The sequence below is a fragment of the Perognathus longimembris genome, chromosome 15, assembly GCF_023159225.1.
Source record: "Perognathus longimembris pacificus isolate PPM17 chromosome 15, ASM2315922v1, whole genome shotgun sequence".
Classification (NCBI taxonomy): Eukaryota; Metazoa; Chordata; class Mammalia; order Rodentia; family Heteromyidae; genus Perognathus; species Perognathus longimembris.
The window spans coordinates 7,421,742-7,439,000 of record NC_063175.1 but is presented as its reverse complement, the minus strand read 5'-3'; the positions used below and the strand labels follow the sequence as shown (position 1 = coordinate 7,439,000).

General features: G+C 36.6%; 1 protein-coding gene and 1 long non-coding RNA gene across 8 annotated transcripts in view; one reads left to right on the top strand and one right to left on the bottom strand.

Moving 5' to 3' along the window:
* Positions 1-17,259, bottom strand: part of Ptprm (protein tyrosine phosphatase receptor type M) — a 767,348-nt gene that overhangs the window by 583,668 nt on the left and 166,421 nt on the right. For all 7 annotated transcript variants that reach the window (XM_048363182.1, XM_048363174.1, XM_048363176.1 and 4 more), the window contains exon 2: positions 6,316-6,438. In XM_048363182.1, the coding sequence (XP_048219139.1) occupies positions 6,316-6,438 (123 nt within the window). The remainder of the gene's footprint in view (positions 1-6,315; positions 6,439-17,259) is intronic.
* On the top strand, positions 15,582-16,758 carry LOC125363867. Its single transcript, XR_007213371.1, has 2 exons — positions 15,582-16,649; positions 16,687-16,758. It is a non-coding gene; the product is annotated as an uncharacterized LOC125363867 (long non-coding RNA).

Sequence of the window (17,259 nt, the reverse complement as noted above, 5' to 3'; positions counted from 1 at the left end):
GGTAACTATACCACGTGGTAACTATACAACATTCTGTGGTATATAACAATTTGCAGAAGAGCTATACAAATTATTGAAATCAATCTTGTGCTCCAAGTAAAAATCCTTATGATGAAGCCAAAAAATTTCCCCATTGCTAATGGAGAAGATAATCTTCTATGAAATAAAGCCCATCTCACCAATGAAAACTAGGTTTGGCCTTGTTTTACCATCAAGGAAACCATGTTGTTCAGAGATGTCTGAAAAGCATGACCTTTTGTTAACTCTAAATGTTGAAATGAACTACAAAGATATACGGGAATTTCATATTTACTGATTCTAATTATGTATTTCCAGAACTAATGTCACTGCCTCAGAAAAACGATCTATTACGTGGTAGAAAGTATCTTTGTGGATTAAAGTTAACTTCATATATAAAGACACAGGGAAACATATCTTCCAGCACTTGACTTACAACATGGTAACCCTAACTTCAAAACATACAGAAAAACCATAGAGCTAAGAGAGTAGAAATGTTCATCAGTTATCATTTTAAATTCATCTTCATGGGTTATTGATAATTAGAATAACAGTAGTGAAACAAGCTTGTGGTACTGGAAGAACACTGAGATATTTTTACAACAGGTATTTAATACAAAGAAAATCACTAACTTTATTTCTATTGATTTTTTTTTAAAAAATCTGTTTTAGAAATATTATATGAACTGAAAGTGAAAGAAACTGAAAAGTAATGCTTATGTATCAATAAATTATGAGTAGAGAAAACAGTAACAATATAAACCAGGAGTCCAAACCAGTAATTCCATGCAAATACCATAGGTCAACTGGACCTCAGGTATTCAACTCTGATTTTCACCTTACCATCAGCCACAACTAGGATTTAAATAGCAGAGCATGACTATGTGTCAATAATACTTTATGAATGCTGAAAAGTGAATTTCACATATCCCGAAATACTGCTGTTCTTTCTTTTTTTTGGCCAGTCCTGGGGCTTAAACTCAGGGCCTGAGCACTGTCCCTGGATTCTTTTTGTTCAAGGCTAGCACTCTGCCACTTGAGCCACAGCGCCACTTCTGGCCGTTTTCCATATATGTGGTGCTGGGGAATTGAACCAAGGGCTTCATGTATACCAGGCAAGTACACTTGCCACTAGGCCACATTCCCAGCCCTGCTCTTTCAGTAGTCTTTCAATCCTTTAGAAATGGCAACATCTCTAGCTAACAGTTAACAGTGATGGGTGCTGAATGTGGTCAGCAGGACACAATTTATCAACTGTCAGTCTAATGTGTTACAGAAGCAGCTCGGGCTGGGGGGGGGGGACAAATACATATATAAAACAAGTCTAATTATATTCTAAATAAAAGGTTTAAACTAATAAACCCACAAAAAGCTATGGCTGTGTGTGATTTTTTGCCCCTTATTTATCCTAAGAAGTTGGAAAAAAAAAAAAAGGTTAGCTTCTGTTTTTGCACTAGAGGACCAGCTTTGTAATTAGTTGTTGAGAGGCCAAACTTACAATAAACACACTAAAGGAAGAGGAAAAGACAAAAAATTAAAAAGAAAAGGAAATACTTGAAACTAAATAGTATTTCAAATTTGTGCTGCATTTACATTTTCTTCATCCAATCATATTCTGAGAGGCATCTGGATTGGTTCCATATTGTAGCTACAGGAAATAATGCTACTATGAAAATGGTTGTACTGGTAGCTTTAATGTGATCTTGTTTGTGATCATTTGGATAAATGACCAGGAGTGGGATTGCTGGGTGTTAGCAGAGCACTATGTTTACTCTTTTGAATTTCCAGAGTAGTTGAACAAGTTTATATTACCACCAACAGTATAGCAGTATTCTATTTTGGACACATCCCTGCCAGCATCTGTTATTACCATTCTAACTGGGGTGAGATGGAATATCAATGCAGTTTTGATTTGCATTTCTTTTATGGCCAGAGATGTTGATCATTTCTTCTTATGTCTATTGGTTATTTTTGTTTCCTCTCCAGAGAGGTCTCTTTTTAATTCTTTAGCCCACTTCTTAATAGGGTGATTGTTTCTTTGAGGATTTGGGGTTTTTTTTTGGGGGGGGGTAATTCTTTTTAGCTCTAGGTATATTTTTGATATGATGCCCTTGTCTATTATATAGCTAGTGAAGATCTTCGCCCAATATAAGGGCTTTCTATATATCTTCTAGCTATGTCCTTTGCCACGCAGAAGCTCTGAAGTTTGATGCAATCTAATTTATCCAGCCTTTCTTTAATTTGTTGTGTTTCTGGGTCTTTTAGGGAGTTCTCATTTGTAATAATTAGTAATATGCAGAGAATAGTTCTAGCAGAGATTCACAATAGCCCAGCAGCTATGTACATTGACCACATAATTGAAATTATCTCCACAATATGGAAACAAGAGGGATTTTTTTTTGTGTTTGTGTGGTTGTTTTGTTTTCCTTTTTTCTTTTTTCATTTTAGTGTACTGTTTGCAGTTATTTCTTTTGTCTTTCATTTTTTTCATCCTCTGGTTTATTCCCCGTGGTCCTTGTTTCTAATTTTAGTATTCTCTCCTTGTATATAAGTTTATTTGATTTGGAGAGGGAACAGGAATCACAGAAATGGCGGGGGACAAAGGGGAAAACAATACAACAGTGATATTCACTAGATACTACATTGGAAATGAACTTTACAACATGGGGGAGGAATCAGGGGGAGGGAAAGCATGAGAAAACAACGGACGGGGTAACACTGCTCAAAAGAAATGTACTCCTTAGCTTACTTATGTAACTGTAACCCTATGTTCATCAACTTTACAATAAAATGAAATAAAAATACAACCCTTAATGTAGACAAGTGAATACTACTTGTCCAAAATACTTGGTAGTACAAGTGTGGGTATTTTGAATTTTCTTGAACTTCACATATGTATATAATATGATACTTTGGAGATTGGTCTCAAGGTTAAACACAAAATAACATAATGCAATAGCTCACTGTTAATATTTTTTTTACTGTCCTGGAGTTCAAATGCAGCTCCTTGAATGCTAAGCAAATGTTCTACAAATGATTTCACAGACCACATATGTAATTTTACCTAAGATTTCTGTGCACTGTGTTTTGACTCTAAATCATCATATGAGGTCAGGTGTGGAATTTTCTATTTTTGATGTCATATCATGTCAGCGCTCAAAATACTGGATAATTTGAATCATTTCAAGTTTCAAATAATCATACCAGGAAGGTTCAAACTATTTATGCAAATGTAAAAGGAGATAGCTCCTTTCTTCTAATAATACTGCAGGAGAATTTAACTTCTCACATAGGAAGAAAGGGCCAGTGGGCACAAGTCTACAACACTAATGCACTAGGCTTACACTGAAAACAAAACAGGATCCCTTAGTCCTACATCTAATTGTATACAGTTTTAGACTATTCAGTTTTCCTGTATAGGAAAGTTAGAATAGATTTTCCTATGTAGGTAAGATAAAATATATTTTATGGTCTATTGTAGCAATTAGTATAATGTTTAGTTTATACTAGGGATTTAAGAAAAACAAAACAAAAACAGGCCAGACACCTGTGGCTCATGCCTATAATACTAGGTAATCTAGAAGCTCCAAGAATCACAGTTCTGAGCCATCCTTAGCAGGAAAGTTCATGAGACTATTACTTCCAATTAATCACTAAAAAGCCAGAAGCAGCTGTGATTCAAGTGGTAGAGTACTAACCTTGAGCAAAGAAAAGCTAAGGAACATCACGCCTTAGTTCAAGCCTAAGGACCAACCCAAAAAGAATAGCAGTGACTAAGGTTTGTTAAATAAATATTATAACTTAACATTCTAAAATACAGAAGGTATTTACAAGATAAGTATGACAGGATAACTATTTTCAAATGTCTCATCTACTCCTATGGCAGGTAAAAATATGCAGATGGATACAGAAAACAGTAGGATTAACTAGACACAAGGACTTTCACTTGTAATTCTAGCTACTCAAGAGACTAAAACCAAGAGGATCACAGTTCATGGCCAGTCTAGGCACAAAGTTTATGAGACTCCATCCTAACCAATAAAAAGTTAGGAGCAGTGGTTCCCACCTGTCATGCCAACTACACAAGAAATGTAAATAGAAAGATCAAGTTTCCGGCTGGCCCAAACACAAAGTGAAACCGTACTTAAAAATAACAAAACCAAAATGATTGTGTGGCTTAAGTGACAGATCACTTGCTTAGAAATTTTGAGCTCCTAAGTTCAAACTCCAGCACTGCCCTCCCAAAAGAAAGCACTAGGCTTTTCTTCCTCACTTAACATATTAACACAGAAAATAACGCCATTTTCAAACCATGATCTGTACCCTGTGTGGAGAACAGGAGTCCTTTTGTAATCACCAGAAACCCCTGACAGAAAGCATTATATGATGTAATTTTCAGAGAGTTTAAGCTTCAAAGATATCATATTAATCAACAATTATTCTACTGGAAACAGAACATTCAAATGTCTTATTTCATTATTAAAAGGAAGAAAAGCCTTCCAAGGTCATATATTTTCAGTAACTTGCCTTGCTCTTTCTGTAACCTATCTAGCTGTTTTAAGCTACTCTTAGCCTTTGCTGTTTATTATTGTTAATGGACTCCACTATTCGCCCATTACTTATTTAAAAAGTGTCAGTTTAGTCTGTGTTGGTAGTGTGAGATATCAAAAAGATGAAAAGGACAAGATGGCACCAAGAAGGGCTTTCTCTCATCTCTTTCATCTACAGAAGTGGATTGTCTGGTGATGAAACTAGGATAAGTAGAGATCAATGATTTCACAATATTTGGGCTTCTTTTTATAAGTTATTTTTCCCAAACTTTGCTTCAATCTAATGTACTACAATAATGAAATCAACTACTTAATATAAAAAATTATAATTTGGGGAGGATTGGAATTGTGCCCAAATTTGTACTGAGTGACAGCACAAAAGTGGTAGAAATGCTGTCTATAAGCTGTAGGTTCAATCCTAACATCCTAACAACACACACACACACACACACACACACACACACACACAGTTTCATCGATGAAAACTCAGTAAAGAAACTGTGGATGTTCTTTTGTGGAGAAATCTACCATGAATGAATAAATATAGAACACTCCCACTTGCCCTAGCCTCAGCTGGCAAGCCTATCTAGACACCAGCTAGACTCTCAAGAAAGGCCACAAGAAGACCCAACAGCTCCATGATGAGACAGAAAAAGGCAGCATGGCTTGAAAGGCATAACCGTACTCCTTCTAACTATCACTACCAAGAGTCGAAGCAGGTAAATCACCTCAAGTGGACCACTGATTCCAACACACTGATACTCAAAGGCACACACAGATACAAGAGAATGGAAGAGATAGACAAAGAAAAAGAGAGCTCTGAGGAACTGACCAAGAGCCGAAGAGTAAAAACTCTATAGTGCTCTAGAGCCCATGTTCTTTTATTTGAAATTATTTTTTCTTTTTTTATTAAATTTTATTGACAAGGTGTTGTGCAAATGGGGTACAGTTACATAATAAGGCATTGAGTACATTTCTTGTGATATCTTACTTATTTGAAATTATGAAGGTAGGAAGGGAACGAGAGGAACATGGTTGGCACCAAAGGTTAGTTATATTTACATTAAAATCTACTTCATGTTTCAAAGCTATCTTTACAAGATCACTTATGAATCCTAAACTGGCACGCTCATTAACCCATCACTATAATGAACCTGAGAATCTAAAAATTTAAAGGGTGATCCAAGGTTACAACCTGAAAATGAGGTCCAATAGAATTAGACAATCTCCAGTATGACTACAATTTTCCAGTCACCATCTTCCTGTTCTTCCATCCAAAATCACAGTTAAGTTCTTGCTGGGCTTTAGTAAAATAGCTGTCTCATTCAGCATAAAATACAGTAATTCTAGAGTGCTTAGTGAAATGACATCTATTGAATCTTCTGAAGGCTTTCAAGATCAATGGGTATCCTCCTACATTCCCCAGGTGCTAAGTAAACCCTTGATGCTGAGAAAGGAAGTCACCTCCAAGGTCTCCTCTGTGAGAGATAGAGACTTATTACTTGTCTTCTGCAGCAACAGTTCCATCCATGAGTCAAGGAAATCATCACTCGATTTTAAAAGGGGACATTCCTAGTTCACACCCTGATAATACCATTCTCACTAACTGTTAGCCATTCGCTGTTACCCTCAAAGAATAAGACCCTTCTTCATTTCACCAATATCCCATGACCAATATTGTCATGGGGTATTTAAGACTTGTTTAAGACTCCTTTGGTTTGAAAAAACCTGACAATTAAAAGCAAACCTGATGGCATCCATGGATCAGAAGTTGGTTTAGTCAAAGTGTTCACTTGCTCCCAATTGAAGTCATCATCTTCAGACTGACTGTATCCACATGTGCTATAAGGCTCATCAAAGACACAACCACCTACAATGTGAAAGAAAAAAAACTAATGTAAATAACAGCCAGAATTCAAAATAAGCTGTAATGACTATAGGAGGCCACATACTTGCTTGATATCACACTAAATTTGTCTTGACCTGTTTGAATGGGAAGCTTTTATCTGGCCCTTATCGTACTCTTGTTGGGTGTTATGAACTCTCAAGCATGCCTTGTCCTTTCTGCTACATTATTTTGCTTTCCAAAAAGAATTCAGTGTTGGTAGAAGAAAATTGGAAGTAGGACATAAGCAAATTTAAAACTGCATTTTCCAGATGTATAGGAATTTAGAAAATTCATCTTGCATGCAAAACTTTAATAGAACATCCTTAAGTATTCAATATGCTTTCAATAAGAAAAGTACAGCATAATTCATCAAAAAAAAAAAGAAAAGAAAATGCTTCCACCACAGAAATGGCACAATAGCAGAAAAGGAAGAAACACAATACAAACTATAGATAGTCACAGCTTACAAACCATTTTCAAAGGGTTGTAACTAAATCTAACATAGAACAGGTTTCATTTTATGATTTTGGAAATTTGACATCTCAAAATTAAAAAGATTATAAATTTATTTTATAGTCCACACATGTTTTTAAAGCAATAACAATTTCAAGATTAAACATGTGGCAAACATCTGCTTAATTCTGGTGCTAGAAATAAACTATTTAAATAAAGGAACAACAAATAATAGAAAATGCAGAATGTGCATAAAAGTTCAGCTGTTTTAGCATCAACAGCATACAGCAAATGATGATTTCAGGTTCCACCCTACATTTTCTTAAATGTCTCCAAGTTTGAATGATCGTGGTATCAGATCTTTTGCCAAATGTTTCCTATGGATCAAGTACATGACTATATTGATCATGTAATGATTATGAAAACAAGCCACCCATTATATAATGGATATTACTATATAACCCAACACGTAGCATGTTAATTATATTATGTCAACATGCTTATTATGATTTCTTGCTAACAAAGAGAAGTAGCATCAAAGTCAAAGAAACATGAACGCAAGTTTTATGAGATGTGTCTATACTCTCAAAGCAGGAAGATTGTGAGTTTGAGGTCCAGCCTGACCTATGTAGCATCTTCCAGGCCAGGATGAGCATTAGAGCAAGACTTTATCTCTAATAATAACAATAATAAAGTCAGACATGATAACATAGGCCTGTAATCCAAGAGTCACTCAAAAGATAGAGATAGTAGAATCATATTTTGAGACTAGTCTATACAAATTTATCAAGACCCCTATCTCAACAAATCAAAAAACACAAAATGATTGGGGATGTGGCTCAATTAGTAGCATGCCTTTCTAGCAAGTTCAAGGGCCTTGAATTCAAATTCTAGTATCATAAAAAAACAGCAAAATAACTCTAGAAAAATTCATACTAAGTGAAGTGACCCAGACCCAAAGAAACATAAACTGTATGGTTTCCCTCATAGGGAATAATTAGTACATCTCTAGGATAAACATAGCAGAAGAGCACAACAGCTCAATAACTATGCCCAAATGAATACATAAGATAATGCTAAGTGAAATGAACTCCATGTTATGGAAATAAGTGGTATATCATTGCTGTAGTTAATTTCAACATAGCATGTGAAACTGTACCTTTTGTTCTCTCATATTTCCTTCCTGTGGTTTTACTCCTGCTATTACTTTAACTGATCTTAGTACTCTGAATACTGTATAGACGTGTATTGGAACTAGGGAAGGGAAAGGGAATACCAAAAATGAGAGACAGGGATAAAAAAGACACACCATTGCAATAGCAATAACTACAAAACCAATTGGTGAAAATCAACCATACAACTCATGGAGGAGCGGGGAACTAGGGAGGAGGGAGATGGGGGAAAATGAGGGAGGAGGTAACAAGTTGGATAAGTAGTATACTTGTCTTACATATGAAACTGTAACCTCTCTGTACTTCACTTTGACAATAAAGAAGGAAAATTTTTAAAATAAAAATATAAAGGTTTAATGGGGAAAAAGAATATTGATACCCTGAATTCAATGTCTGAGGAAAATAACAGGTATATATTCCCAAAGGGAAAACAAATGTTGGAGGTTAAAAGTCCAACTCAATCCCACATTCTCCCAGAGAGCCAGTCAGACTCCTAAGAAATAAGATAAGGGATTAAAGTCAGAATTTTGTAAAGTACACCTACCATGTAAAAAAAATCTCATTAAAAAGTCTCATGTTTGACTTCTAGAGATGTATACCCATTTATCTTAGCTCTAATCACTTGGGAAACTGTGAAACTCTCTGCTCCTATACATGAAAGCTGATTGCTTAGAAGGGACTATCATGCTCTAAGTTTTCCCTTCCCCAGACAAAACATGCTGTATTCTCCTCAATTCTTCCTACTAGAACACTTAGGACCCATCCCTTCTTGGTAAGTGTTCTCACTGGTCCCAAAGAATAGCACTCAGCTCTGGAACCAGAAATCATATAAGCCCTACCCTTGACCTCTTGCTCTACTAACAACCTAGGGAAAGTGCTTGCTTGTCCATTCTGAACTGCGGAGACCTTGAGAACCATCCACCATTTCCATACCACTGCTCTCCAGTGGTTTCTCCTTTTCTGTAATGAGGTAAGTGATTTTTCTGAATTTATACTAGGATGTCCACTTTTCCTGACTAAATTCATTTGGTTGCTATGGGTATATCACTCTGGCCTATGGAGAGCTGTGGAACTCTGACCCTGCTGTTTAGGTATTAGCCATCTTACTAGATTCATGCTGCATATTGAACAAATATTCCTAATCAGAACAAGCAAAATCCCAAACACTCCCAAATCTTAAACTTCGTAAGCATCTACAAGATGACACAGTGGAAAATTCTACACCCTACCTCATGTTGATAGGTCAAAATAAAAAAGTAGACACACCAAAAACACTATATCAAAATTCTTTCAGGCTATGTGCAGATGATACAAATAAATACATTTTTTTAAACTTTAGTAAAATCCCCAGGATATCAAATTATGTATATACATATATGTCAATATCAAAACAATTCACAAATCTGAAGTGTTTCTGGTCCAAAACCTTTGGAAAACTTGTATTTGCCAATTTCATGAGATGCTATCTATATTTGTCTCTACATGCCAATAAATGTTCAACAAAGGAGAGCGAAGAAACTCTGGGCTATTTTAAGTGGTTTCTCTCAGCTTTCCGCCTTTGTCTTGCTCAGCAATCCTAGTCACAGGCCTGAAATCAGTGCTCTGTGTTTGCAACACTTTGAACCATTCTGGTCCCAACTAAATTCCCAGGGAAAAGAAATCTCCTTACAAAAGATACAGGATTAAACTCAACATTTCACTTTGACAACAAATGGTCATTTATATCGCCCTCTCACTGAGTTTTTAACAAGTATAGGAGCAAACTGGATTTATTGAGTTCATAATGCTAATGGCTTTCCAATTTGGTATAAGAAATGTCAGAAGTGTGTGCAAACATTGATGAGAATTTTTTTTTGGATGCAAACTCTATTTTAAAGGTACAGAGTAGTTTCAGTGCTTAAGGGATAAGCCTGAACAGCAGCAGCACAAATAACAGTAAAAAAAAAAAACAAAACCAAAAGAATAAAATAATCATCAATCTTGACAGAACTGGCCCCCTAGGGAGACACACACAGCATGCTGATGAAGCCCTGTAGCATGATCTTAAACAGCAAGCATTTGGGGCCCCATCACAAACCATGCTAGGCCGGTACATGACTAGGTTTGCAAAATGACTGCTCGTACTGAAAACACACACAAGTACCCGGGCAAGAACATGCGTGGCTGATAGCAAACCCTAAAGACCCATACATTGCCAACGCAAGGATATCGTTTTCTCATCTCACGAAGCTGTTTTTATCACTTGAAACATAAAATGTACAAAATGGTTCTATCTGGACTAAGCCCCTCCAAAGTGAGATGCCTGTACTATGAATTTCTGATGGCCCTAAAATATATCCCGTCTGCATAACTATCTTTACTAGTGAGCACCCCTCAAGACAGAAAAGATGGCTTACAGAACTAAAGTAAGTTGGGGACCCACCAAGATAGTAAACATGGTTTTTTGAGCTAAAATAAGATGAGCTTAAAGGAAATGATGTCAGAACTAAAACAACCAGTTAAAAAGAGAACTACTAAGCTTCTGGCTTTCCAGGAAGCTTTAAGTAGCAGCAATATATACAAGTCAAACACTCCCAGGTATTTTTCATAAAATCTGCATATTTTATGGGCATATATCTGGAAGCTCATGGGCAGCAGAGGAATTCTGTTCAAAAGCAATAGTGATTCTAACTGCATCTTAGTTACATGAGTATTCCCTACAGTAGGCATACCTAATAAATGCTTCCTTTACAAATGAGCAATGAAATCCCCATAATTCTATGTAGAATCTGGCTGCAACAATTTTGCCTGAAAAATTTTAACGAAGTATAATGTAATATCCACTCAAACAATGAAAAACATGTTGATACAGTTCCACAAACCATCTAGCCTGGTTCTGGTAGATCCCAAGATAACACAGCTGCAAAATGTGACTAAATCACTGAGCACATTCACTTTTTATTGTGGTTGAAAAGTATAAGCCAGTTAAATGTTAATGAAGTCTCAGCAAATCATGGCTCTCCAACTTATTTTTTATCCTGGCGATAATTAGATAGCAAGGCTAGTTGTCTATAAAGGTCATATCTGATTTATGAAAATAAAATATTGTCATTTGCATATTGAAGAGAATTTCTCTTTCTTTTCTCTTCACAGTAATGGCATTTGATAAAGAGTAGTATGAAACCATAAAGGAATAAGGTAAAAAGAAGATGGCCTAGCATGGGTGCTATGGGATTATCCCTATAATCTGAGCTATTCCACAGGCAGAAATTTGGAGGGAGGCCATTTATAAACACAAAACCCACATTCAAAAAAAAGGAAAAATATGGCTGGGGAAGTGAAAGTGGCTCAAATAGTGCAGTGCCTTCCTGGCAAATGCAATGCAAGGCTCTGAGTTCAAATCTCAATGTCGGGGGAAAAAAACAGAAAGGCATCTCAAAGTGAACCTTCTAGACCTTTCATATAAGCATTCTATATACTACTTAAGCTCTAGGCCTGGAAAGGAGACACCAGAAAACAAATTGGTAAGGATTAGAATTCATCACTTAAAGTCAGATCTTAAAAATATGTTTCTAATTGTGAGCCATGGTCATGTCATATTTATGCAAAGATATGCACAGTGTACAAACCAAACCTGTTTTGTCCTGTTCTTAATTAACTTTATAAAGGGCAGCTCTAGATCTAAAGAACTGATTTCAATACCTTTCAAAGTTGCTAGCATTATATCCTCTGAGGTTTGTGGCTAAGAGCCATTATCAGGGACTGATTATTAAGCTTGAAGTTGTTAACCAATACTCAATGGGCAAGAGCACTGCTAAAAGAGAGCAACTTGTGATCTACAAAAATCCTCTGGTATTGCCATTTCCCATTTCCTCCCCACGGGGAGATGGCAGCCATAGTCTACATAAAGGACAATATATTTAATATTTCACCTATTCCTCACATGTAGTGAAAGACTTTTGTCTGATAGGTTAGATTGCAAGAACTCACTGCAATGGAAAAAATCATACAATTTGTGTGTGTATGAATTATCTCACTTAGTTTTATTTACAACTCTGGAGATAAGCATACATATATTCCTAACAGTCATCAACTTTAAATCCACTTCTGATCATTTGCTTTGAGAAAGTATGTCCAGGCCCTTTACCTGTATTTCCTGTTCCAGAGAGCAGAAAAGCTCCACTTCCTGGTAGAAAGTCTGAGAGTCAGTAGGAAGGACAGCCTCCCTCAGCAAAGTGGCAGAGTCCTCTGGACACTGAATGTACTAGCTCCTCATCTGGCAAAACTAGGTTCCCCTCCCCCACCCCACTCTGCAGTTCTGTAGCAAAGAACTCCAGCAGAGTAGCTCCTTGTAATATAATAGCTTGTACTGTATTTCAAGGACAGTCTCCCTCCAAGGCCTATAAGTGATTTCTCTAATCACAGTCCTGCCTTGTACTCCAGCCCAGAAGGGTCTTCTGTGTGGCTCCATGTTTTCCCTGAGGGTAGGGCTGCACCACACATCTTTGTTATTCTTTAGAGTTCTTATTAGCTCATACTAGCCAATCTCAGCTGTTCTGATCTCCCAGTTTACATCAATATTCTTTATATTTAACTTTCCCTATTTGAGTTACTATGTTATATCTTCCTTCTGATTGGACCGTGATCAATACATTTCTGTTTTTACAAATAGCAGCTTACAGTGGTGAATAATGGATGAATACAGTCATAATACTCAGTGTGTGTGTGTGTGTGTGTGAGAGAGAGGGGGGGATCTTAGGGGGCGGGGGAACTAGGTAACTTGAAGAGATGGGTAGGGTTGGGATAGATGGCAAAGAGTAACAGAAGGGGTGATCAAGAGGCACTGTACTCACAAATTTATGCACCGTACTCATAAGTTAAAGCAAAACCCTTTTGTACACTATTTAAACATAGCTTTAAAAATAAAAGTAATTAAAAAAAATCTCACCCAAAGTTCCACAAGTTTCAGTGCATGCCCAGAAGTTCCAATAAGGTCTGTATTCTAAGCTCTTTCCAGCCTGTACATTTTCACCCACGCCTATAAAGCCAGCAAATAATACACCAAGTGTCAAGAGAACTGCACAGAAACAAGTGCAGTTTCTAAGAAGCCATTGAGGATGATCAAATGTTAATTTCATAAACTTTTAACTTAAACACACATCTTCGATGGTTTTTGCCTTAAAGAGGTTAAATTGACTTACACACTCCAGTAATCATTCTGATTCTGGCAATTATAGTCCATTTAAAGTTATTTTGTAAAAAGTCTGTAATACTCCTTCAGGAATTCTCCAGAACATTTTTCTCATTTGTTCTAAATACAGAATGACCCCATTTAAGGCAGCCCTTATCAAGTGCATAAAATATTAAATGGGTCTCTCCATACAGAAAATAGATTTTAAAATAGTGTGAAAGTAGCCCCTCCAAAATCTAATATCCTCTGTTCTGTTTTCTAACATACATAAAATCTTAAGCACTTGGATCCATTTATTTCATATTTTAAGACTGTAAGATAAATGGCTGTAAGTCATACAATTCAAAGAATAAACACAAGGTGAGCTATAATAGACATAATTGTTTTAAGAGTTAAAGAAAAAAAAACCTATACCAACATGCCAGAGTCTCTACTTTCTTCTTTTAAATCACACTGACATCTACATTTAATTGCCTGCCAAACAATAAAAGTCTATAATGCCTCTTAAACTTTGAGTGTGCTGGTGATGTTTAGTGAATCAGACACTAAGCATTAAAGAAATGCTCTTGTACATAATTTAATCTAGCAAGCAGTTTTTCCACACTGCAGAGGTATTTAAATAGCTAATGCTATGCTTTGTTGTAAAAAGTGCTGCTTGCCAATGGATATATCCCACAGAATACAAAGGAAATGAGTTGTCTTATTCCTAAAGTTTCTGTGACTTATTACACTCACCATATACTTCATTTCACATCAATCTACAGATTCTTAATGTATATAAAGGCTTAATTACAACAAATATCCATGTATTTTTCATATCGATGTTAAAATCTGTTTTTTAATGAGTAATGATATTATTTCTAAATACAGTTCAGACACAGCCAAAGTTAAGGGACTTAACTACCTCTGTTTTTCCATATACTAATTAAGTACCTAATGAGGCTACTACTGGATTTAATTAAACCACTCACATGAATTCCCTTTATAATTAGAATATACCTGAACTTAACACTTGAGCTATTGTGGCATACACCATCATTCCAAAAATCATTACTGTAAAATCAAGAAACATGGCTTAGAAACAAAATAATGAAGAACCTTCCCAAGCTAGGGGAACAATCATCAGACTTTTGGACTCTGAATCCTACATTGGAACAGTGATTCTCAAAGTGGGTTCCTGGGCCACTTGCAGATCCCAAGACCATGTGAGAAGTGCAAATGACCCAGCCTGACCCTAAAACTCCTGAATCAGACATTCTGCAGGTGAAGGCTCAGAAGCTCAACTTTAACAAGCCTCTAGTGATTAGGATGCACACTAATGTTTGCTAACCACTGCTCCAGACTGACCTATTTAACTACAATCTTCTGGGAACAGCCCCAGGAATTTGTGATTTTCAAAAGATGTCCCAGAATAATCTAATCATTGACCTATTTTAGAAACAGTGTTGTAGCTCAGTGGTTTGAAGCTGTTTAAGACAACATCTTTACTTTTCAGGCAGAGGGGATGTGACAGAGTCTATCTACCATGTGTGAGGCTCTGGGCTCAATCCCTACCATAAAAGAGGAAAAATAAAAGACCCTTTACCAGTTTTTAAAGGCCTACCATCGTATTTATAAATTTATTTATAAATTATATATACACTAGTTTTGACAATACAATTGGCTTTTTACAGTATTATTAGGAAAAATATGCATATGCATTGAAGACCAAATTTTCTCTCTCTCTCTCTCTCTTTCTCTCTCTCTCTCTCTCACACACACACACACACACACACACACACACACACACACACACAGTATTCCTCAAAGAAAACATGAAGGAATCCTTTAGAAGGCTATAACTTTAGATAATTCAATACTTGAGTTATATGTACCTTTCAGATGAGTAAGGACAACAGAAAGCATGCTTAGATGAAAGTGTTTAATTTGTGCCTCTAATTTCCTGCTAAGAAACCCCTGATCTGTCATGTTTCTCCTAAATGGAACTACACAGTGAGGGAGAGATTATACTCAGAAAATGATCCTGGTTACTGGTCAGTGATACCCAGTTATTAGTACAAAGCAAATTTCATTTAATGCCCAGGAGCACTCCTGCCAGGCTAATATGATTTACAAATCTGTCTTCTGATGATTGTATTAGCATAAAATCATGATCTGTGACAGCTAATAAAACAAACTTTGGATTTCACTAGTAAGCCATGAAGTCAAACTATGCTGTTCATAGCCAGCCTAAGCCATGAAGTCAAACTATGCTGTTCATAGCCAGCCAATTGTTCACAATTGTGGGAGCTGTTTAACTTAAGCTCAGCTAAATGCATATCCCTCAGTGAACTTTTGTACCTATTACCCTCATTTAGCAGAATTAAATTAAAAGGAAGTAAATAACACTTCACATATCTTCTTGATAAAATATTCAACCCAATCTCCTCTCATTAACATGAGGGAACCTGTACACTTGACTGTACATGATGGGACCAGAGGCCTGGGATATATGCTGTCCTTGATCCATCAGTGAAGTGTGACTTGATCACTATGTTAGGAGGCATAAGCAGGCTTATCACAAAGGTACACTGAACTTACAGGATTTCAAGGATGAAAAGGGAAATGTGTGCTAAAGAAGTCACTGTTTTTAGTTCAGGAGTGAAGACAATCAAATACCCCAGATGGGCTAGAACCACAAAGGAGAAAGGCAACCTGATGGTCTTTCCTACTTTTCAAAAATCTGGTCTCTTGATTCACCCTTTATGACTCTCTCCATATAGCATCTCACTGGAGACAGAATTATTCTCAGGTCTAAGAATCAGAAATTTTACTAACACCTGACTCTGAGCTCAAAGGAGGAAAGAACAATCTATTTCAACATAAGGAGGCCCCAGAGGGGCTCTGTTGAAATGCCTGAGGAAATATGCTGATCTTCAACCCATAAGTTCCCTACAGGATTTTCAAGGATAACTATGACCATGGGCAAATTGAAGAACCTCTGTCCTGCAGCATTTATGATTCCTTCACAACGTAACCACGTATCTTCCAGGAAAATGGGGAAAGATGAACTTGGTGCATGCCAAGTAGTTTTTGATACAAAATGAGATTGGTTTCAATAAAACTCACAGCTTTTTGGCCTACAGGACCTTGGAAATAGGAAGGTAAAGCAATAAAATACCTCTACCTTAGCTATATTGTCTTTATGGGTAGAGTTACCTCCCTCATTGCCTAACACTTTATGTCTCAATTACTTTCTAAATGTTATTCCCATCAGCATAAGTTCAGTTTTAGCCTATTCCCACTTTATCTGACCCATTCTATCAGGTTTTCTTTCTCTAGCATGTCTCACACACCCCAAGCAAGATGGTTTTTTATAAATACACAGCTGACTGTGCTCTCATTCACAATGGACTAAGGTTCAAGCTTTATCATATGCCATAGGTTGTTTTTCAGGTTTGATCTCTGGCTCCCTTTTTAATCTTTTCTTGCCACCATTTCCAACTTTACAAGTTAAACCCAGCTATCCAAAGATTCAGCTCCCAAAGACAGTGCTGCTCACATCACCAATCGCTCATGCAGTCACTGTACCTACTGAACACCAACCTGAGTCTAGTTTGAAAACTCTTGTGCACTATTCAAAGCACAGGGCAAAAAGCATCTGTCCTGTGTATCCATTATGATACCTTTTCACAAAGAAAGCACTCTTTCCTATGTACCATCATTGCAAAGGACTTAGGGGTTCCTGACAGCCTTAAAGTACTATAGGGCAGTTGGGAATATGTTCATCTTCTTTACTGCCCTGTTCTCATCTGGACCAGTACAATTTTCTGTTCTAGTATATACCTGTTTCCAAACCTTGATAAGTGCTAAATGTTCAGTAAATAGCTGTGGGGTTTAGAATTTTGTGAAGACTGTTATCACTGAGGTAAGAATTAAAAAACAACACTGTTCTCTTTGTTAGAAAGACAATGGACACAATTCACAAAACAGGTGGTTTCACCAACAGAAGATGTGTTGACTCTAGAG